At 37.1% G+C, this 24667-nt stretch overlaps 1 protein-coding gene across 5 annotated transcripts in view; it reads left to right on the forward strand.

Annotated features, from left to right (window-relative positions):
- Window positions 1-24667, forward strand: part of LRRK2 (leucine rich repeat kinase 2) — a 123059-nt gene that overhangs the window by 15627 nt on the left and 82765 nt on the right. For all 5 annotated transcript variants that reach the window (XM_059682578.1, XM_059682574.1, XM_059682575.1 and 2 more), the window contains 9 exons: window positions 2389-2523; window positions 5110-5241; window positions 8428-8547; window positions 9019-9161; window positions 9253-9332; window positions 11326-11432; window positions 16784-16913; window positions 19596-19720; window positions 23747-23859. In XM_059682578.1, coding sequence (XP_059538561.1) covers window positions 2389-2523; window positions 5110-5241; window positions 8428-8547; window positions 9019-9161; window positions 9253-9332; window positions 11326-11432; window positions 16784-16913; window positions 19596-19720; window positions 23747-23859 — 1085 coding nt within the window. The remainder of the gene's footprint in view (window positions 1-2388; window positions 2524-5109; window positions 5242-8427; window positions 8548-9018; window positions 9162-9252; window positions 9333-11325; window positions 11433-16783; window positions 16914-19595; window positions 19721-23746; window positions 23860-24667) is intronic.

The raw sequence follows: 24667 nt of genomic DNA on the forward strand, positions 1-24667 counted from the left end.
TTATTCATGGGCCATAAATTGTGTAATCATAGTACACTTTCTTCCATTGCTTAACAAGACATAAGGTTCACTTTGCAAACCAAATGTGTAGGTGTTAAGAAAGAAAAAATAAAACTGAAGACAAGCATAGGTTAAATTTGGGTTTATGACGTTGAGTCATCACCGGAGATTTTAGAAATTGGTAACAGCTCTGCATTACAGACTCAGGAGGTTTACAAAGTGCCCCTTAGGAAAAAGCCCAATATGTTTTTCTTTTTATCAGATGGCACTGAGATTGATAACAGAAATTATCATGTAATTTTAGAGTTGTTGGGATCCTTTCATCCTTTCACTGGCCGGATGGGGAAATGGATCAGGTGAAATGAGCAACCTGCCTGAGGGCACACAGCTAGCTGCCACCATTGCAGTTCAATTTACCACTATATTTTGAGAGCAGCTTTTGCATCATTATGAGAGCTGACTGTGCTGGGGGTTTAGGATGAGAATAATTTATGTGGGCCCTGTGTCCTTATCAGTTTGCCACTCTAGTGTCTGGCAGCTCCAGGAATAGGATAGATCACCTTATACTGTTGAATTCCAGCTCATTCCAGAAGGACTTTAAACAGCATATAGATATTTATACACACTAGAGAAAAAAATGATGAGGAAATGGGTGAAGGGAAAATGATAAGAAAATGATAGGTTCAATTTACTACCTACCTCAGGTCCTGTGCATTTGCAAATTATTGGACCAGAAATTTGGCTCTTTGCTTCCTATCTGGCAAAGAAAAGAGGTAAACATCATTGGTTACAAATTTACTTGAGATAAAAGAAAACTCACTTATGAGGACAGGCAATGGGTCTCATGAGAGACCTGAGAAATCATCCCAAAGGTTTCCTTGGATGAGATGATAAAGTACACACAATATGCAAGGAATACAAAATGTATTTCATTGAAAGACACTCTGTCAAGAGTCAGAGCAGCATGGGCCTGCTAGATGATCATACTTGGGGAGAAGAATTTGCTGTGAGTAATGAATGGAAGAACTGCATGTCTTTTGGGCTATCTTCTATAAATGTTTTATCTTGCAGCGAGGCTCTTGTGAAGAATTGGGCAAAGTACAGTTTGAGGTTTTATTGTCTTACAGGGCCTCCAATCTTCTGTTTTAGGGGCATATTCTTCCTCAGGGAAGAAGGGCTAACATCACACTCACCAGCATGTGGGACCCATCCATGACATATGGAGAAGCACCAGGGAATGTCAAGATCTTATTCAGTAGAAAGTTTGACAGTGCTGACAGTATTATGGTTGTCAATGTAGAGTAGGAAAATTGCTAAATTTTCCAAGGAGTATCTCCAGGACTTAGTGGCACCTGGAAAGTTACCTTTCAAAATTTGAAAGTATGCTGTGGAATCTGCTCCACAAAATGAAAGGTTCATGATACTTATTAGAAGAACCTAATTTCACATTGTATTATATGGGCCATTGGTAAAAAGCTGAAAAACAAAAAGTAATACTGATCATGAAGAGTGCTGCATTTTCTAACATTTTTGCCAGTGCTTTGCTCAGTCTGGATAAATCAGATTTTTGTACATGTGTTTGAAGTTCCCATCCAATAAAACAACTCTAAATGGAACTCATTGGCTTGATCAAGAGACTTTTATTATGAAAATTAATGATAATTTTTGATTGCTGACGAAATCAAGACCATTAAGACAGAGTGTTTGAAAGTCTAATTACTTGTCATTTGCTGATGTTCATTCCTCTTGAACTGATAGATTTAGCTGAGCTGTCCTTCAACAGTTACAGTTAACCACTCCCTTTTCAGTATTGTGGTATGTTTACTTCCCATAGGTTATGTTTATTAGTCATTGGTCAGGATTCTCCCAAATCCCCCAAATGGAACTGTAAATAATTTTGTTTTTCTGAGAACTGATGACTAATACTCTTACATTTGAAATCGTGGAGAAACTAATATAGGTCAAAACAAAATTATTTTAATCTCAATAGTTCTTTCTCCACTATAAAATTTTAGGAAGGGCCCTGGCTGGTTTGGCTCAGTGGATAGAGTGTCGGCCTGTGAGCTGGGGGGTCCCAGGTTCAATTCCGGTCAAGGGCACATGCCCGGGTTGTGGGCTCGATCCCCAGTCGGGGACTTGAAGGAGGCAGCTGGTCCATGATTCTCTCTCATCATGGATGTTTCTATCTCTTTCTCTCTTCCTTCCTCTCTGAAATCAATGAAAACATATTTAAAAAAATTTAGGAAGGGCTTTTTGCTGATATATATAAACATATCTCTATTGTATTTATTGTGTCTCACACAACTATCATGAATATTATATTTTTGATTAATTAAAAATTTCATGTCATCTTTAAGCTTTTTCTGTATTTTGCCTTTCATTTTTTAGTTTCAGAGGAGCAACTGACTGAATTTGTCGAGAATAAAGATTATATGATATTGCTAACTGCGTTAAAAAACTTTAAAGATGAGGAGGAAATTGTGCTTTACGTACTGCGCTGTTTACATTCGCTAGCAAGTCCTTGTAAGTAGCCTATATACATGATTTCTTTTTGTGTGTGTGAACAATTACAATATATTTTTTCCTGAGTGTGTTTTAAAAATATTTTTATTATTTAGAAACTTGTGGATGCTGAACCCATTCATTTATTTATTCATTCAATTGTTTTTTATTTATTGATGCTGTACTGGAGTTGGCTCTGGGCTTGGTATGGGGAAAACTGTTAGTAGAAAATATAAACATATTTATTGCCTTTTTGGAGCCCATAGTACTATGGGAGATACAGATAAGTACATAGGTGACTGCGATGTATTATAAGGTAAGAGTTGGCCGAAGTACCTTGGATTAGGAGCACAAACAGTGCATGAGGCATGATCTCTCAACAAAGACTTGAATGATGAGAAGAGCTTTTTTGTGTGTAGGGAGGTGGAAGTGTAGGCAAAGTGGCCCAGAGAGGGGGCATGATAAGTATAAAGATGCCAGAGCAAGAGAGAGCACAGTGCATTTAAGAAGATAAAAGTAGCTCAGTAAACTGTGTGTTTCAGAGTGTGTATGTGTGTGTGCATGCATGTGTGTGCATGCGTGTGTGTGTGTGCATGTGTGTGTGTATGCACATGCACAGCCCCAAGTGTGTGTTCGGGTGTCATTTAATGGAGGTGGTGGCAGGGCTTGATAAGAGTCAGTGGATGAGAATAGAGACATAGCAAGATCTTAAAGGACCCAAACAGCCACAGGAAGGAGTTTAAACTTTGTTGTGATCTTGTTTAGCATTTTTTGATGTTTTGAAATCACAAAAAAGTACAGATAAAAAATTAATCTGCTGTGGATGCTACCAGTGATTGTCAATGGGTTCAGATAATGCTTCAGATTCTGTTACTTTTATACGTGCATGAGCATTTTGTATTTCAGGTATTACCTGGGAGGGTTTATCCAGGACATACACATGCATTTATTTAGTAATGCTTCCATCTTCACATGAGATTAAATGGGTTAAATGATGTGAAAAAATGCAGACTAGTCTCTGTTATGTAATATGTTATAAAAACATTGACCATATTATTACCTAATTTGTATTTCACATATGCACGCATGGTTTCAGACATGGAAATTTGCAGGTCTGAGACTTCAGTAAAAACCCCAGTCCCTTGTGAAAGAAAGCCCTTTCTTTGTGATGGTTTTAAAATCCATCATTTTTTTTATCCCTAGGAAATTAACCACTTGGAAGTAGATGGGGCTGAGCAATAATTGATAATGGACATACCTTTAGATTTCTCTGAGTCATCCACTGTCAACAAACTGAATATATTCTTAATTTTATTTTTCCTTGGCTATATTTATACATTTATTTATCTACCAGAGGCCCGATGCACAAAATTCATACAAGAGTAGACCTTCCTTCCCCTGGCTGCTGGCACCGACTTCCCTCTGGCACCCAGAACCTGGGCTTCCCTCGCAGTCCCAGCTTTGTAGGAAGGACATCCGGTCTAATTAGCATATTATTAGCATATTATGCTTTTATTAGTATAGATTTGGGGCTGGCTGCTTTTGAAATTCAGTGTTTCCCACCCACATCTGCCATAACCCCAGGGAAAATGTGTTGATTCATAATGTAAAGGTCAAAGAAAGTAGCACATTTAAACAGTCAGTGTTTTGAACACTGATGGTACTTGGAAGACATTTACCATTATTGAGTCATAGAGAAAATCATGTCTGCTATTCTGAGTAAATGCAGAAAATTGTTTTAAGAGGCCGTTTTTCTTTCATTTTAACATGTTTTTCCACATTTAATATTTTTAGTACAACTTAAACATAAAAATATATTTTTTAGGAAAATGGTTAGTTTGGCTATGCTGAAAAAGAAATAAAAATCCTTTGCAAACATCTTTTTTGTTGTTGTTTTAATAATAGTCAACATTTCATTCAGCCATGTAGTTTTTTCCATATAGGTTCTGCTCGCACAATCCCGCTCTCTGTTAATTAACTGCCTTTCCCAGTGGATTCTTTCCTTCCTTTCTGTTCACCAGTGTTTGGCCCTTAGTCATACAGTTTAGTATGCTGCCTCTCCTCCCTGTCCCCCACCTTTGTTGCTTTGCACACTGGCTGTTCTGCTCCCCTTCTGGAATGGACAGAAAATTGCTCTTAGCTGACTTCAGCTGTTTAATTATGGAATGGAATCTTCATTTTTCTTTTGTTGATTTGAGGAAAAGGAACAATTAAAAGCCTTTATCTGATATATTAGTGCCTCATTAGGGAATAGGCCCTAAATTCCCCTATTGGAACATTTATGGCCAAGGCATTATATTTTTATGTAATAATGATATTTTTATACTTATGTAAGAACACTCTCGATTTCCCCTCTATCTTGTTTAAGTTTTTAAGCCAAGAAACAGCAATAAAGCAACTTTCCTTTAATGCTAGAGATGAATCCTAAATCCTATTATATTTGCAATGAACAGCATAGTATTTTTATAGCTATTTGACAAAGCACGGTATTTAAATTTGGAAATGTAGCCATTATGCTGCCAGAGATTTACAGTAAGAAGTCTTTGTATGTGTATTTATGAGGGAAAATTCTTACCTTAATGACGATTAGGATTTCTCTAAATTTAGGCAACAATGTTGAAGTCCTCATGAGTGGCAACGTCAGGTGTTACAACATTGTGGTAGAAGCCATGAAAGCATTCCCTGTCAATGAAAAAATTCAAGAAGTGAGTTGCTGCTTGCTCCATAGACTTACGTTAGGTGAGTTATAATTCTTGGTTCATTTATTATCACAGTCTCTATGATGTAAGTATATATAGCATATGTATATTTTATTCTGACATATATTAGATGGAAATACTGTAAAATTGTAAACTGTCCTGTCATGCTTAGGAGGAATTTTAAAAGGAGTGGCAAAAAAATAGATGTGGGTAAGAGAAGTCTTATTGTTAGTGCGATATTTAAAGTATCATTATGTAAATAGTTCACATATAAAGAATGAGAATAATATGCAGAAAATGTGAAGCACTAGGCAAAAGGACTCTCCAGTCAACTTGGATGTTAGTACATTGCCAGTTTGATAAAAGCTACTCTGGGCTCTTTCTTTCTCTGCTTTCTCTACAGAGGTTAACACTATCCAGAATTTTGTGTTGAAATATTTTTGGTTTTCTTTAATCATTAATCCATAGCTATCATGTGTTTTGTATCTGAGAATTCCAATATAAGAAGTTCTTGGGAGTTTAACCTTAGTGCTTCTGTGCTGCCCGTCTGTCACAGTCTTGTCTTCCTGTATGCTTGTGAGCATCTCTGACTGAGCTTAATCTCTGCAAATAGTGTGGATCTAAGTTACAGATCCTCAGGACTTGCAGGAGTTAGGGCACAGGACTGATCTAGGAGCACTTCAGAATCGTTTTAAGGTCCCAGCTGGATGTGGGGGACTCTGGTCGAGCTACCCTACCTTGGCGAGAGTCTGGGGCTAGTCCGTTGATCTGAGTGACCCATACTTTCCTACAAGGCTACCCTGGCTAGTCCATTTCCCTTCACCTCACAGCCCTTGTTTCAACTTCCTGTTGAACCTCCCTACCCCACTTCCTTTTATTTAGAGGAAATAAATCTGATGTTTGAATTTAGAGGAAATAAAGGAGTGGGGCAACTTCCTGTTGAACCTCTCAGCCCCACTCCTCCCCAACCCATCTTCAGGATCATTTAAAGCAGGGGTCCTCAAACTTTTAAACAGGGGGCCAGTTCACTGTCCCTCAGACTGTTGGAGAGCCGGACTATAGTTTAAAAAAAAAACTATGAACAATTTCCTATGCACACTGCACATATCTTATTTTGAAGTAAAAAAACAAAACAGGAACAAATACAATATTTGTATTTGCATGTGGCTGTAGTTTGAGGACCCCTGATTTAAAGGGTCAATAAAACAACAATATTATATATAAGAAATGACTTTGGAAACTATGAAATAAAAGTTCAAATATTAAGACATGTTACCACATCGCCATACCTACACATGAGGACCCAGTCAGCAAGTCTGTGCGTGCCACCCAAGATCACGTAGTGAATAAGTGGTGAAATCAGGCTGTGAGCTGGGATTTCTGCATCCCCTAAACAAAAGCATTTCTTCTAAGACATAGTAGCCATTTACTAGTGTATCGTTTTTTATCAGGTGAGATTTTTATTTATTATGTTTCATGAAGGTCATAATCTTCATGAAGATCTTGCTACATGATATTTGAGAGCATTTTAATGTAATTCCACTCTTCATTTCTTAAAATAGACAATTGATTACCATACTAACATACAATCCTCTATTTCATGTTCTGCAATATACCAGTCAAGTTACAGCTTGCTCCACTTATATTACAAATCTGAGTTTACCTTAATCCCCGGTAATGAATCAGAGGAAGTGGTTTCATTGTTGGGCGTAGGGAAATGGTACTTGCTTACCAAATAGGTCTGTCATGGCACATGAAGGGTGCGCAGCATTATGCTATTGAAATTAAATGAACCAGAAAAAATAGCAAATCACTAAGTTTTGTGTTGTTCTGTAACTTTTTGAAAATAAAAAGCCATCAAATTTATCTTCAGAAAAGGATGCATTTTTCTCTCTCATTGATTTCTCAACAGGTTTAGTATGTGTTCCATTTAAAAACTAGAGAATTTATTGTCTCTGTTATTGTTTCAAAAGAAGCTGGATAAAACTTTTAGCTTTCTCTTCATAATTAAAATAAAAACTCAAAGTCAAGATATAAATACTTAGCATTTTGTCAAATTATGTAATCTAATTAGGGGTTTAATACATTGAAAGCCTTATATAATTTACTATGTATTTTTACAGAAATTATCTGAAAATAAGATGGGGCCAGTCTTACTGGTATTTGCCCAGTCACAGAGCTGGCAGTGGCATGGGAATAATAGTAGGGAAAAGAACCAAGTTTAGGTAAATGGATAAAAGTAGAAGAGAATCTTTTTAAAATGACTCCAAGACCAGAGATCACGAAGGGCTGGGAGCATGTCTGCTTAGTGAGTGCATCTGGAAGAGGCAGAACGTATGAGGGTATTGGTAACGAAGAGCTATGCCTAGTAAAACTACCTTTTGATTTTGAAAACACTGATTGCTCTCTAGTGTGTTTTAGGTGTTTTATTATATAGGATCTTTTCCAATTCTGGCTTTGTTTCTCAGGGATCATTTAATTACATTTATGGCTAAATAGGAGTGCCATTCTTACTTCTACAAGGAAACCTGGCAACGGTTAGTGAATTACAAACAAGCTGAATGGAAAGAGGCACATCTTTTGGGAATTATCATTTATTTTTTCCTATTCAGGATTTAGATTTTTTGAATGATGTGTTGATTCTTGGAAGAATGAGTGTAAAAAGGTGGGGGACTTCTTCTGGGTTGGGTTAAAGTTGTTGAAATATTTGCTTGGTTTTCTCCTGGGATTTCCACAGACAAGATCAAGTAATAAGTGTGCCAATGGATTTTCTTAGCAGTATTCCTTTAAGCGAAAGAAGGATGTTTCAGCAAAAGCATTTAATGACAAGGCAGGGCCTTAACCCACCCCCCATCTTTCAGAAGACAGGAAAATTAAACTATTATGTACAATGAATATTGTAGAGCCATGTATAACAGACACCTCATTGTTTTCATATAATGATGGCATGAGAGGGAGTCAAAGAACACAAAGTTAATATCACCCAACCATATTAATTTTGCCCAGTCAGTTCCATTGCCTACATAAGATTATTGAATGACTGCATGAAATAAATTTTTAAAACTTAATGCCATCATATTAAGCTATTTTAATTAAGGTAAATGAATGTTTTAATGTCACTAAACTATTCACTACTTAAATTTACTCATTTAAATACTGTTATATAATTAAAGTTAATTTAAGTTCCATGAGTGAGAATACATCTAATATTTCACTTAACTTTCAGGTAATTTTTTTAATATCCTGGTATTAAACGAGGTCCATGAGTTTGTGGTGGAAGCTGTGCAGCGGTATTCAGAGAATGCAACGCTGCAAATCGCAGGGCTCAGCTGTTTAGCGCTCCTCAGTAAGTAACTTTACTAAAAAGGAAATTCTTACAGGTACATTTGATCCTGACTATTCACATTATAACAAGATAACATCATAACAAGAAAGTCATATGTAGAGAAGGACCCATTAAGTGCCCTTTCTGTCCTAATGTAATTCATTTTCCAGTAGAGGATACTTTCAAGGGGATTAACATTTCCCAAGTTCATACACCAGTACATCTTTGACTTGACTTTGTTATGGGGCAGCTAATCTTCATTAATCTTCCTCTAGTCCATTAGTTTTGTTTGATTTCCTCTTCCTCATTTGGCCAATTAGCTAGATGGGATAGCAGTGACATGAGGTGTGTGATATATTATTAAAAAGTTCTTTATAATTAACCAAAGCCGCTACTAATGAATACCTCACTATGTTTGTTTTGTTTCAAAATATGGACTTAGAGCTGGTTGTTCAAACTGTAAGTAAGGCATATATTTATGTTCTTTTCAAGCTGAGACCATTTTTTTAAATCAAGACTTAGAGGTAAAGAATGAAAATGAGGAGAATGAAGATGATGAGGAAGAAGATAAGTTGTTTTGGCTAGAAGCCTGTTACAAAGCCCTAACTTGGCATAGAAAGAACAAGCATGTGCAGGTTGGACTCCATAAATATTACAGTTATTCAAAATTGTTTGTTCAATGATTTATGTTTTGACAAGTTTTTTTTTTCCCCTCCCCTAATCCAGGAGGCTGCCTGCTGGGCCTTAAACAATCTCCTTATGTACCAGAACAGTTTGCATGAGAAGATTGGAGATGAAGATGGCCAGTCAGTTGTTTTGATTTTATATGTTTTAGTTATATTTCTAATCAATGCATATAAAATACCATAACTGCGAATTTTATTGTTAGATTTTTGATATAGGCACATATGTTTTAAGTCCCTTCAAAAAATAGTAGTGGATATATAATATTGTGATCCCATTGCCTTCAGGAATTAGTAAAAGGTTGTGTGTTTGAGTTATTACTGTGACATTTGGAGTCAAGAGTCATTCAGTAAACTATGAATCATCAAGAAAGAACCTAATAATTTTATGGCTGTTCATTTAAAAATGCCATTTTAGCCTGGCCAGCGTGGCTCAGGGGTTGAGCATCCAGGAGTTCCTTGTTAGATTCCTCGTAAGAGCCGGTGCCCAAGTTGCAGGCTCGATCCCCAGTAGAGGGCGTGCAAGAGGCAGCCAATCAATGATTCTCTCAATATTGATGTTTCTATCTCTCTCTACCTCTCCCTTCTTTTCTGAGATCAACAAAAATATATATTTTATTTTATTTTTTTAAAATATTTTTATTGATTTTTTACAGAGAGGAAGGGAGTGAGATAGAGAGTTAGAAACATCGATGAGAGAGAAACATCGATCAGCTGCCTTCTGCACATCTCCTACTGGGGATGTGCCCGCAACCCAGGTACATGCCCTTGACCGGAATCGAACCTGGGACCTTTCAGTCCGCAAGCCGACGCTCTATCCACTGAGCCAAACCGGTTTCGGCAACAAAAATATATATTTTAAATAATGCCATTTTAAATAGTCTCAGGTAATAGAAATCGCAGTCACCTGTGGCTTTTTTTGTTGCAGTGGCTAGCCAGCAGGTTGTCACTACCATGAGTTAAATGTGTTTAGAAGACTCCTGTAGTGATTCCCTACTTGATGTTGCAGTGTTGACCTGCCTTCTCCTGGGAGCATTATTTGTAGCTGATACCTCTTGAGGAGGCTTTCTATGGGAATGCTAGTCAAGCCTCATAAGACGGACCTTCTTTCCAAAGATACAAACTGTAAACAGGAGATCTGTGTATATCGGATTTGTATCAGGGCCACACCCATGTCTTATGGCAGCTGCTTACATTTGTGCTGTTTGCTCTCAGTATTTAAATGACTTATCTTGGAAACTTAAATAGTAATATCCATTCCTTATAGCCCGTTTGCATAGTGACCCACTGCCAATTAGAATAGAATTAATAACACACTTGCTATTTAATTAAACATCTCTATTTTGAAAGGAAATGCTAATCCTGATTTACCTTGAGCAATCTTTCCAAGAGGTTTGGGTAAGGTAGATTCATGTTGCAGTTATAAATTTCACTTCATAGCATACTGATTTGTCAATAGCCATAGGAATCTTTAAAATAAATACATTGTTAAAAAAAAATACCTGTGCTCTATATTTCAAAAACTGACACTGCTTCTTTACAATTTTTTTGTTTTTCCTTTCTTGCTTCCATTATATCCTTTTTCTCATTTTATCCATTTTAATATATATATATAGATAGATAGATAGATAGATAGATAGATAGATAGATAGATTTTGGAGAGGAAGAGAGAGATAGAAACATCAATGATGAGAGAGAATCATTGGTTAGCTGCCTCGTGCATGCCCCCTACTGGAGATCAAGCACGCTACCCAGGCATATGCCCTGACCAGGAATCGAACCTTGACCTCCTGGTTCATAGGTCAACGCTCAACCACTGAGCCACGCCAGCCCGGCTATCTTTCTCTTTTAAATTTAACCACTTCTTCATAGATTTGCTGTCTTTTCCCCCCTCTATTGCTTATCACTTTGAAGACAGAAACACTAATTTATTAGCATTTAATGGATTTAAATCTAACTTTTAAATACATATAAAAGTGATTACCCATAATTCACTCTTGTAAGTGGAAGTGATATAAAATATGTAGATGCCCTTGTATTTTGTTAGAGAGAGTAGAGAAGTGAATATTTGGGATCATGATTGGAAAGATTAACATTGTGGTTGAATTTGTGCAAGGTTCCCAGCTCATCGGGAAGTGATGCTCTCCATGCTGATGCATTCTTCGTCAAAAGAAGTCTTTCAGGCATCTGCGAACGCTTTGTGCACTCTCCTAGAACAAAATGGTAAGGAGTACACCATTGTTTTTAATAAAAAGAAACACATTTTGTGTTTTTTACATTATAAAAGCAACACATTGTTAAAAATGTCATATGTATATATCTGATATAGATAGTAAGTATATACATGCATCATGTATATTATACATCTCTCTCTATATATATACATATCTGATATATAGGTAAAAAAATTAAGAAAATAAATACTTTGATGTGTTTCTTCTGGACTTCTCTGTATGTACTCACACATGATATAGACAAAATATTTCCTTCCCTTTTATACGCAGAAATGGGATCATATACTCTTATACAGACAAAGTGTACATTTTTTTGTGTTGATAAATATAAATCCTTACATTTTCATTTTTTAATGCCTGGATAGTTTTCCAATGTATGCCTATATTCTATTTTATGAACCAGTTTCTTTTTTAAAAAATCTTTATTGTTGAGATTATTACAGATGTCCCTCTTTCTTCCCCCCATAGCTCCCCTCAACCCAGTTTCTGCCCTCCCCCTCCCCAGGCCTTCCCCACTCTATTGTCTGTGTCCATAGGTAATGCATACATTAATATAAGATCTTTGTTTAATCTCTTCCCGCCCCCCTCCCTTTCCTTTGAGAATCATCAGTCTGTTCCATTTCCATGCCAATGATTCTATTTTATTCACCAGCTTATTCTGTTTATTAGATATCTTATTTGTTTGATTTTTAGATTCAATTGTTGATACATATGTATTTGTTGCCATTTTGTTGTTGATATTTTTTTATCTTCACCTTTTTCTTCTTCCTCTTCTTAAAGACTATTCTTCAACATTTCATATAATACTGGTTTGGTGGTGATGAACTCTTTTAGCTTTTTCTTGTTTGTGAAGCTCTTTATCTGACTTTCAATTCTAAATGATAGCTTTGCTAGGTCCTTGTTATTCATCACTTTGAATATTTCTTGCCATTCCCTTCTGGCCTGCATAGTTTCTGTTGAGAAATCAGCTGACAGTTGAGTGGGCAGTCCCTGTAGGTAACTACTGCTTTTTTCTTGCTGCTTTTAAGATTCTCACTTTGTCTTTAGCTCTTGGGATTTTAATTATAATGTGGCTTGATGTGGTTCTCTTGTTTGGGGTTCTCTGTGCTTCCTGGACTTGTAAGTCTATTTCTTTCACCAGGTAGGGGAAGTTTTCTGTCATTATTTCTTCAAATAGGTTTTTAATATCTTGCTCTCTCTCTTCTCCTGGCACCCCCATAATTCGGATGTTGGTATGCTTGAAGTTGTCCCAGAGGCTTCTTACACTATCTTCATATTTTTGGATTCTTTTTTCTTTTTGCTCTTCTAGTTGGGTGTTTTTTGCTTCCTCATTTTTCAAATCATTGATTTGATTCTTGGGATCCACTAGTCTACTATTGAATCCCTGTATATTAATTTTTATTTAAGTTGGTGTATGCTTAATTTTTGACTGGTCTTTTTCTATTTTTTTTTTTTTTTGGCATTCTCACTAAGATCTTTGAAAGTCTCACTAAGTCCCTTGGAGGTTTCTAGAAGATTGTTGAGTAATCTTATAACCTTGGTTTTGAACTCTATATCCAGTAGTTTCCATTTCTTTTATTTGTGACATATTTCTTTGTCTCTGCATTTTGGCTGCTTCCCTGTGTTTGTTTCTATGTATTGGATAGAGCTGCTAAGTCTCCTTAAGTTGACAGAGTGGCGTTATATGGTAGGTGTCCTATAGGCCCCAGTGGCTCAGCCTGAGGTAGACACTCTAGGTCAGTGGTCGGCAAACTGCGGCTCGGCAAACCGCGGCTCGTGAGCCACATGTGCTCTTCCACAAAATACCGGCTCTTCCACAAAATACCGACTTCTGTGCATGGGCCACGAAGTTTCAATTGCACCATACGTGCGCGCCCGCATGTGGTATTTTGTGGAAGAGCCACACTCAAGGGGCCAAAGAGCCGCATGTTGCTTGCAAGCTGTGGTTTGCCGATCATGGTGCTAGGTCAAGCATGTCAAACTCACAGCCCGCTGGCCATGCGTTTGACATGCTTGCTCTATGTGCACCCCTTTGTGGGCTGTGTGCACAGTCTTGTTGTAGCTGAGCCTTAATTGCTGTTGGTGTCACTGGGAGGAATTGACCTCCAGGCCAATTGGCTGGGGGACCATCTGTGACGACAGTGGAAGAGCTGCTGTGCAGGAGACACCCTTATGAAGCAGACATGCTTCAATGGGGCTTTGGTGCTCACTGAGTCTGCCCCTTGAGTGTGTTGCTGATGGATATGTAGAGTTATAATCTGGTATGGTCTGACACTGACCACTGGGTATACTGGCTCTTGGGTCTCCAGGGAAGTGTAAAGTCAACCACTGCCTGTGGTCACCCAACAGGAGCTACAGAGAGATCTGCAAATGATTATAAAGGCATTGGGAGTTGACAGCTCTTGCAGGATATTTTTGGAGAAAGAAAAACAGAGGAAAATACTGAAAACCTGAGATAGGGACCAGTGTACTAGAGAACCTGCGTTTAGTGAAAAGAATCAAGAAACTACCTCTTCCATGTTTCCTTATGCTGTTATGGAAGTGAAATCCAGGGGAAAAAGCATTTGTTATTCCTTTTCTTCCTTTCTCACTCCACCTCTCTGGTGGCACTTGAATAAAAGGCTTGGGGTGGCAGGAGTCCTTGCAGGCAGACAGGGGGTGTCTGTGGGAATAATAATGGGGCAGGAGCAGTAAGAAAAGGCATTGCTCTTCTCCAATCCCAGCTTGTACTGCACGGAGCCTGGATAGGGATCCCGCTCCTGAAAGTAAGGGCCACACTGGGCTGTCATTGCGTGGAGTGCCATGCACGAACAACATGGCGTCGGTGCTGTGATTCTTTACCTAGAAATCGCCGTCATTGATATGTCAACAAAACAGTCATGACTTGTGAGATTTGGCCTGCTCCTTTATTAGGGTGTCAGGAGATCAGTTACATTTGAAGTCGACCTTGATATTTTTGTTCAGAACCAGTTTTCTGCTCTTTCTGGTTCTTTACTTCTTTGCTCTTGGCCACCTGCCAGGTAAAGTGCCTATAGACCCCTTTGAATCATCCTTGGAGTTCTGCCTTAGGAGAACATTAAGGCATTGAGCAGCTCGCTCACCAGCCTTCGTGGGCAACTTCTCCTTGAAATACACTTGAGAACATTGAATGTGCAGGGATGGCTGTGGTTTTCTAGAAATATGACTGGATTGGCAGCCAGTCCATTAGACTCTGCCATTGTGGTCTTAAGGCAAAGAATCAAACGTAGTGACATATGTTTTCATTTTTAATTAATTAATTATTGAGGTCCTGTTATGTACCACCCCATGCCTTAGGCACTTGGGATAAAACAATCTAATAGAAATCTCAGGCTCATGGAGCTTAAACTGTAGTGGGGAAGAGAGATAATAAGACTAAATAAAAATATCTGATATGCCCGGTAGCTAAGAAAACAAAACAAAACAGTTTTTTGGAGGAAATGTGTTAGGGGTCAGAGGAGATGAAATTGAGACTAGGCAGCCATGAAAGAAGGTGACTATTGAAGTAAAGCCCTGAAGGAGTTGCCTCTTGCTAATGGTCTCTTAAAGCAGATAATTTATCACTAAAATGGAATGAAGTCAAGAATATTATGTAGGCAGTTGGTAAATGAGATAAAATGTACAAAGTGTTCTGTAAACTGTAAAGTGACTCTATGATGAAATTTCTTCTCTAGGTCTAGTGTTTCATGAAATTTCTGTTCTCAATTTTCAAGTCTCAAATTGAGTTAGCGTCCAAGATAGTGGTTCTTAAAGTATGGTCTCTGGACCAGGAACATTGCCAGGGAACTTGTTAAAAAATGTAAATTCTAGACCCCTATATGGACCTACTGAATCATAAATTCTGGAGTTGGGACCCAGTCAATCTATGTTTTAACAAACTCACAGGTGATTCTGAGGCACCCTTAACATGTGCAAACTGCTTGTCTAGAATAACTTCTATATTTTAAAGTATCTCCTTGGTTAGACTTTAACCACTTTAGGAGGGGTTATTAAAACTTCTGATGTAACCAAGCGAAAGAACCAAGGTCTTACCACATTTTAATGTGTGATATTTTAGATGTCTTTGAAAGGTATGAGTTTTTCAGGCTTTGGCAGGAATTTAGAATGTGTATATCACTTCCACTTCCTTCTGAATTTTGTCATCTTTTTTTCCTTTCCCAATTTGAGATTAATAACTCATTTTTTAAAAAGCACGTAAGTTGCCATAACCGGTTTGGCTCAGTGGATAGAGCGTTGGCCTGCGGACTGAAAGGTCCCAGGTTCGATTCCGGTCAAGGGCATGTACCTGGGTTGTGGGCACTTCCCCAGTGGGGGATGTGCAGGAGGCAGCTGATTGATGTTTCTCTCTCATCGATGTTTCTAACTCTCTATCTCTCTCCCTTCCTCTCTGTAAAAAATCAATAAAATATATTAAAAAAAATAAAAAGCACATAAGTTAAAATGTTTTAAGTTTCATTTTCTACTGCTTTCAAAGTATTGACTTATACTGTATAATGATGGAATTAATATTTTTAGAGAGGTTTCAAAACAATTTATATTTATATGGAGACTTTAAGACATTGGATTTGTATTTAGTGAAGAAAGTTCATTGGAAGAGGAAAATTATTCTGTAATCATTATTGTTGGGATATGGTTATTTACATGTAATGTAAAATTAGCTGTAAAGCATATCTATGTGTTTCTTAAGTCTTGTGAAAATAAGTAATTATTACGGTCTATATCAGGGCTTTCCATTACTTCGCCTATGAAGGTACACATAGATATGAACATGTTTTTACAGTCCACTAGGGCAAATGGAGAAGGTAGCTCAAGGCGGCCCAGTCTGGTTCCAGTCTCTGGCCCCACCTTATGGTCCCTCAAGGAAAGAGAGAGGATGGTCAATATCTCCACACACCTGTAACTTTCCCCAGACCACTAGTGTCTAATATACCTAGTGAGTCTTAGCTCTATATAAATACAGGTATGTCATGAAATTATTTTAAATATTAGAATGAAACTTAACTTTCAATCTTACTTTGGAGGGCAATATTTTAAAACATTCTGCAAAAACACTCTTTTCACATGGCCGAGGGTATGGTGATTACATTGGTAGCCATTTACTCGGTGAATAAAACTTTTAAAAATAAAACCTCCACAAATGGTTCATAAATGAAAAACCACTGGAAATAGTATATATTATAATGAAGCAAATATTAATGATTGTAAAGTTGTCAATGAAATATAAATTACATATAGACTTGTATATATACTTTCCTCTGATTTTGGACTCTTTAGTAGTCTATGTGTATTCATTTCTACAAGTAACATTTAAAAATCTTGTAGTTAATTTCAGAAAAATCCTGTTGTCAAAAGGAATCTACCTGAATGTGCTGGAGTTGATGAAGAGGCATCTACACTCCCCTGAAGTGGCTGAAAGTGGCTGCAAAATGCTGAATCATCTTTTTGAAGGAAGGTAATATAGATTCATAAACTTATGCAGAATATGTAATATTGGACCAGGTAGAATAGAAATATTTCAAGCATATTTCTAAGAATGAAAAGAAAAATAAGGCATTTGATAATTGAAACATTGTGTAATATAATATCATATCAAGATATCACAGACTTATCTGAATATTGAAAGGGATGGTAGAGATTGTAGAAATATGTTGAAGGTTTGCATCTGTGCTTCATGCTTGGTGCTGACTACGGTTTTCAAAGTGGCAATTATAAAGCACATAACCTTAAATAGTTTTTCAAATTATTGTGTATGAAAGGTATAAAAATTCAGATCAGGATATTGCTTCTAATTGTTGATTTTTCACAACTAACTTTTATGGTTGTCCCTTCATTTAAATTAACTTTGTCTTCTCTTCCTGTTTATTCCTTAGCTGGGAAACTTTTGTTCACAGCTAGTCCAAGTCTAGAGATGTCAAGACTACCTGGCTGGTTAGAGGCACAGCAGAGACCAGATCTGGGGGTGGGTGATGGGGCTACAGGATATGCTCAGGGCCTTTTTACATTTATGCCAAAGAATGTGAGGTAACTTTGTCGTAGTCTGAGTAAATGTCAAACAAAAATAGGCTGTATAGAACGCTGTCATGCATAATAGGAAAACTGCATGGCACAGACGTTGCAGTAAAAACTGATTTCGTGTCCTGGTTTTCCTACTAATCTGAGCCAACTGTTTTGCCTCTAAATTTCAGGTGCCTCATTAGTAAAGAGGTATAACAATAACCGTATCAGTTGTACGTTTAGAGTGTAAGAATTAAATGAATTAATTTAAAGAAAGAAATTAGGATAATTTCTGGTGGAATAAGCACTCAATAAATCATAATTATTAATATTGTTATTAAATATGAATAAATGGAATGCATACAGCATGAGGAATTGTATGTAGCACATCTATAGATGTAAAAGGAATAGGATTACATTGCTTTCTTCATCAGCCTAGCTAATCTATTTGTGTTTATATATGTCATATCTTTGAGTTGAATTTCTCTTATTTAAAAGTTGCTCTTGAATATTTAAATGAAGTTTATCATAGATAGTGATTTTCATGGTCCTGCAAGTGTGTGAATCTTTATAAATGAGGTGAAAACACAGTGGAGTTAACCTACAGTTTTAGATTTTGTAGATTCTGGGCAATTCGTGTTTCTGGCTATTTGCTCACATATAATAGGCATACAGTTCCAGTCCTGGAGATTCAGAGTTAACTGACAACACACCTATGCTGAAAATTCATTGTGTAGTTGGAGAGACTGATAGGTCAACAGATAATCACATACTGTGTGATAATGCAATGGCAGTGATGTGTAAGAGGAGTAGTGGTGAGAACTCAGCTGGGATTGCCCAATGAGGGAGGGTACAAAGAGGGGATGTGTTTAAACTGGAACTTTAAGGTGGAAAAGAGGGACTGTATTTCAATGACCATAGAACCATGCAAAGTGAGGATATGGTTCTTAGTGAATACTAGTTGGCCCTAAAAAAGAATGAAATTTTACCATCTGCACCACCATGGATGGACATAGACTAGGGTATGATGCTAAGTGAAATAAGACAGACAGAGAAAGACAGATACCATATTATTTCGCTTATATGTGCAATCTAAAGAACAAAACAAACAAATAATCAAAACACAAACAGACTCATAGGTACAGAGAACAGATTGATGGTTTCCAGAGGGGAGGGGCGTTGGGGGACGGGGGCACAAAGGTGAAGTGATGAAGAAGTACAAATTGGTAGTTAACAAACTAGTCATGGGATGTAAGGTTCAGCATAGGAAATATAATCAATAATATTGTAATAACTATGTTTGGGGCCAGGTGGGTATTTGAAATATCGAGGGGACCACTTTAATTTGTAAAGTTTATGATTATTAATATAAAATAATATTAAATGGAAACTGTAACTGAAAATCTATAATAATAAAAAGGTAATGTGCTAATTAGACCGGACATCTTCCGGACGTCCTTCCTGACGAAGCCGGGGCCAGAGGGAAGCTAGCCCAGGTCCCTGGTGCCAGAGGGAAGCTGGTGTCGGCAGCCAGGGGAAGGAAGACCTCTCTTGCACAAATTTTCGTGCATCGGGTCTCTAGTAAAAAATAAAATGAAGAAAGAATAGTTAAAATGCCTTAAAGAAATCAAGACTTTAATGCAAATAAAACTAATTAGAAAATGATATGAGGAGTCTGGTGCTGTTTTTCTAGAAGAGGCGTGCAGTATGATGCAAAGAGCCCTTACCTTGAGGGTCAGGTGAGTTTACCTTCCAGCCCTGGCTCTGTCACCTTCTAGTGATAGGACCTTGATATTTAACCTCTATCAGCTTAAGTTCTTCATCTGGAAAATGGGGAAATAACTTCTACTTTTCAGGGTTGTTGCCAGTAACCCATGTGGCGCCCGTATGGGAGTTGTTAGTATTTGAAAGGGAATAAAAGAATGCCCAGGTGACTGTGAATTCAACTTCTTGAGGTTAAAGTTTAATGAAAGAATAATTAAAATTTTGTATGCTCATATCACTGAATTCAAATGCATTTTCAGATAGCCTTTTCTGATAGAATGTATTGGTTCTGTTTCCATGCACTTGTTTCAAATTGGTGCTCGTACAAGGAAATCAGTTTGTATTTTTAATAAGCATTTCAATCTTGTATCTCTAGTAACATTTCCCTGGATGTAATGGCAGCAGTGGCCCCCAAAATAATAACAGTTATGAAAAGTCACGGGACATCATTGTCAGTGCAGCTGGAGGCACTTCGAGCCATTTTACATTTTATGCTTCCAGGTAAGCTACATAATTGACTGTGGGAAGAGATAGCAATTTAAATGGATTTTTGTCTTCTTACAAGTATGAACTTGCTAGGCAAAAATTAAAGGGCCAGTTTCTGCCTAACGAATGCAATTCTTTCCACTAATCCAAAATAAAGGAAAATGATGTGGAACAGATTAATGTATAAGGAAATTTAATAAGAAAGTTCAATAACTTATTTACACAAGAAGTAATTACAGTGTAAGTATTTCCAAGGAGAGTATCCGTCTTTAATAAGTCTTTTCTATTTCTGTTGGCATCACTGAGTCCAAGTTATTTTTGTTTTGTTTTTGTCTAAACTATAAAAATAACTAACTAATTTTCACGCTTCTTCTCTTGGCTCTTTTCAGACCTTTTACACTGTTGCTGAATTAATCTTTCTCAAACAGAACCATGTGATTTTTACTCATTAACCTGAATAGCTCCCATCTCCTCCCCCTTCTACCTCCTATTTACATCTATTATGACCTGTTTGTCCTTCAGAGTCCGTTCAAAACATCTGCTCCTCCATTCATTCAACACATATTTATTAAGTGCCTCATGTTCTAAACATTGTGATGGCTACAGGGTATGCAAGATGGGGGGGGGGGAAGCAAGCATAATTGTACTATTTTAGGAGTTCAGAGGTAGACGGACATGTAAATAATGAATTTTCAGACAGTGGGAGAGGAGCTGTTTTAGATCTTTGTATAAAGGTTACGATCATACTTGATGGAGGCATAAAGAATATATTCAAAGGAGTAGGTCAGAGACTGTGATATTGCGGTGGAAGGGTGAGCAGGGCTGACCTGGTAGAAAAGTCAGGAAGGACATTTCAAGCAGAAGGAGAAAGTGCACCATGTAGTCTGCCGCAGAGGAGAGCAGTGCCTGAGGGCGAATGTGGAAGGACAGGCACAAGCCTGGAATTATAGGGCTTTGAATGCAACACTGAGAAACTTGTGCTTTATTCCTGGAAGTCAGTTCTACCTTATTAAAGGTGGTTAAGCTTGTTGTGTCATGACCAGATCTGCAGTTTATAACAATAGCACAGTGGTGTACAGGGCGAGGGGCATGGGGAGAGCCTGGTTACAGGGATGTAGGGTTGCAGGTGATGATATGGTGGGGGCCTAGCGATGGAGGAGAGGATGAAGGCATAGGAGATACATTTGGCATGACTTTCTGCTCATTGATATCAGGGATATTACTTTTTTTGGTTCTATAAAATTTCCAATTTTTTGGAAGCCCAGTTTTTTTTTTCTTTTGAAATGAAATCCTCATAAACCTACCATTACCATACATTTCTCTATTAGGTAAAGGCTTAATCATCTACTTTACTATATGCTACCATATCATATTGACACTCTACCACACCATGCTGCACCATACCTTACTGTACAATAACCTATCATACCGGTCTATATATCTGTTAGTAACTGTGGTATCAGTACCCCAGTAGTTTTGAGGTTAAATATAGTTCTGATTTGAACATTTTAATTTGAGGTGCTTTTAAGATATCTGGATGTACATGCAATCATTTATTAACCAGACCATATTCATACTTCCTTAATTGAAACAAAGATGTTCATTATAGCAAGTTTGTATAATTCAGCATCCAATTTAAGACCACATATATCCTCTGGTGTTATGGCTCTTAAATTTCTTTCAATCTAGTATTGTTCAATTCCTCCCATTTTAAAATACCATTACCTTATTGAAATGATTGAGCCAGTTGCTTTAAAAAATAATAATCAAGACCCAGTTATTTTAATGAAATATTATTTGGCTTGTTCTTTCTTGACTCATGTCAGTTCTAGTGGAAATAACATAAAATTCTTTAAGAAGGGGCATAGGTAAATTGGAAAGTGCATAGAAGAAAGTGACTAGTAGTATAAAACCGCATCCATGATAACAGTAAGAGGGGCTGAATCTGTTTCATTTGGAGAAGAGATGATTCAGAAGGATACAAAAACTATATTGAAGTCCCCTCATTTATAGCTAATAACAATAATACCTAACAATGTGTCAGGTATTATTGGAAGTGCTTTATGTATATAAACTTTTTAAATTCTTGCAGCAACCCACCAAGCAGTTGCTACTTTTTGTTGTTGTTGCCATTTTACAGATGATGAAACGGAGTCAAAGATGCAGATATTTTAAGGTGACATCGTAAATAATGGAGCCAGTTGTTCAACTGCAGCCTGACTCTTGAGTAGGCACTTTTAAATACACATTTGTGCAACTACTGTGTATCGAACAGCAGTTATATCTAAAGCACTTTGCTTGAAACCCTTGGGGGTCTGGAGATGATTAAATTATGGATTCTGCCCTCATTAACTTTGCTGTCCATACAGTTTAAAGGGCTATTATTATGTGGAAAGGAAATTAGATGCATTCTGGATAGTAGAACTTCAGTGATGTAACAGAATCCAGAAATGAAATTTATGGAAATGTTCGTTTGGTCTTAATAAAAGAAAGATGTCTAATAAGACTTGTTACATGTGGCATGAAGTTTTTACTACTCAACAGGCCTGCTTTTTCTTGGCACATCTGCTTGTGATGTAATGGGCAGCCTCAGAGGTTAATGTGGTCTTGGTCACTGAAAGTGAGACACAGAGTTTAAGTGACTTCCCCAAGATCCTACAGCAATAGCGAATGTCAGAACCTGTTTGAATAAATTTTAAAATAAGGACTGATTTTTTAATTGACACTACTACAGATTTCTCCCGTTTTCACTCCTTCTCCCCCCCCCCCCACCCCCCCGGGCCTTCACTACATTATTGTCTGTGTCCACGGACTATGCATTTGTGCATATATGTTCTTTGGTTACTCTCTTCCAGTTCTCCCCTAGCCCCGAGCCTCTGAGATCTGTCAACCTGTTTCATGTATTCATTCCTCTGGTCTTATTTTGTTTGTCAGTTTATTTCTTCATTAGATTCCACATATAAATAAGATCTTATGGTATTTAAGCAGAAAAAAAAGAGAGAGAAGCTGTATTGAAATAGCTAGAAGAACTATGATGCTAGAAGGACAAATATTGTGGATGGATTGTTAAAACAAATAAACTGAATTAAGTAAAAATGTATTTGCTTGGCAACATGCAGATGATACCTAATAAAGCAATAGAAAAAAAAGAGGGCTGCAAATTCCAGGAGTCTGAGAATCCAGCCTGGCTTATCCACTGTGGTATTCCCTGCATGTAAGAAAATTTCATGATACCATAGTTACTAACTGATAGCAGGCATTCATATATTTGCTAAAAAATGAAAAGCTACATACAGCCAATTTATAATTTGTGTTAATACAATTTTTAAAGTGAAAGATAAATAATTGGTTATTAATAATTATTTTTATAGTCTCAGGTTTTGGAAACCTCATTCATTCATAATAATTTTACTTAATATTCTATTGCATAATCAATTTTTTAACGTCCAGGTTTTTTCTAACAGTTTTGGATAGTTTAGCTACAACGTAGCTTAATAAGGCATATGTTTCCTTTCAATAACAATATACAGCCTTACGGAATTTTTCAGAAAACTCGATGCCCTTTCCCAGCGCAGCACTAAAATGCATCTTTATTTTTTCACTATTATTTCAACTGCTCTTTTTGCCTACATTTTATATCTGACCTTTTTTTTTGGTAGTTCAAATAAATTTGAACTTTTCTCAAGTTGTCCATTGTTGCACAAAAATCTTCTAGCTCCTTGTATGAGTACAGCCTACTCATACAAAAAAGAGATTGTTTGCCACAGAAAATTCCTCAACCAAAATAACTTCTTGCGTTTTGCTCCTTTCAGTAAACATCCACACTCACTGTATTTATTTTATATGATGAACTACTTTTATAAATTCCTAAGTGAGGCTAAGGTTTTTTTTTCCCTTGGTAAAAAAAAAAATGTATTAGAAAAAAAGTACAGCATGTATATTGTTAATTATGATCATTCCTAGCAAGTAACAATCTGTTCAGCTTAATATTTATGAGAAAAGTATGAATATATGTATGTATCTATGTATTTTTGCCGTTAGGCATGCCAGAAGAATTCACAGAAGATGCCGAATACCAACACAAGCTAAAAATGGTTACAAATCAGTGTTTCAGGAATGATATTCACAAACTGGTCCTGGGATCTTTAAACAGGGTAGGTACAATATAGATTTTCTGCCTTTATACTGTTAATCAGGGTATGAAGTTTGGGGAAATAGGAGGCATTTTTAGTGTAAGTTTTCTATGTTTTGTTTACTCTGATAGTAGGAAGTTCTGTGGTTAGAGAAGTTGTGTGGTAAGATGACAGTAGGGATACAGGAGTGAAGAGATGCGCCATTCCCGCTAAGAGAAGTGTACTTTTGACTACAACGATCAACTGTGAGTGTGCTATCAACCCCTGGCTTGGACAGGTTCTTTCGATTGCTAGTAACATAAAGCCACTCACGTTGGCCCAACCAGAAACAGAGCTGAAGAGCCAGAGACACAGCTGAGCCTCAGGGGTGATGTCAGGAGCTGTGGCTGCTGTTTTCTCTATCTCTCCTCCCAGCTGCTTGTCTTTCTTTTCTGGTCCCATTTCAAAAAGTTTGGCCCATGAAGACACATGTGGCACAGCATGGAAGTCTTCTTCTATTGCCTTTGCTTGCGTTTGTTGCTCTTCTCAGAGATAACCTCTGAAGTGGTTCCGTGTGGCATTGCGTCTTCCCATTTTTAGGTAGTTACATATCTATGCACATTTATGATAATATGTTATAATTAATATAATCAATAATCATACTAAGTATGAAAAGAGGAGAAGAGCTAAATTATGTTTCTATTGTGCAAGACAAAGTTATTGATGGAATTAAGGTGGTTAGGAAGTTTAACATAATATAAATTGGTTCTTTATAAAAGATGTAAAAGAGTGAAGAAGTAAGGAATGATTAGGGTTAATACTTTTGTGAAAGGAAGAGAGCAGAAAAGGT

This window comes from Myotis daubentonii, chromosome 2 (genome assembly GCF_963259705.1).
Source record: "Myotis daubentonii chromosome 2, mMyoDau2.1, whole genome shotgun sequence".
Classification (NCBI taxonomy): Eukaryota; Metazoa; Chordata; class Mammalia; order Chiroptera; family Vespertilionidae; genus Myotis; species Myotis daubentonii.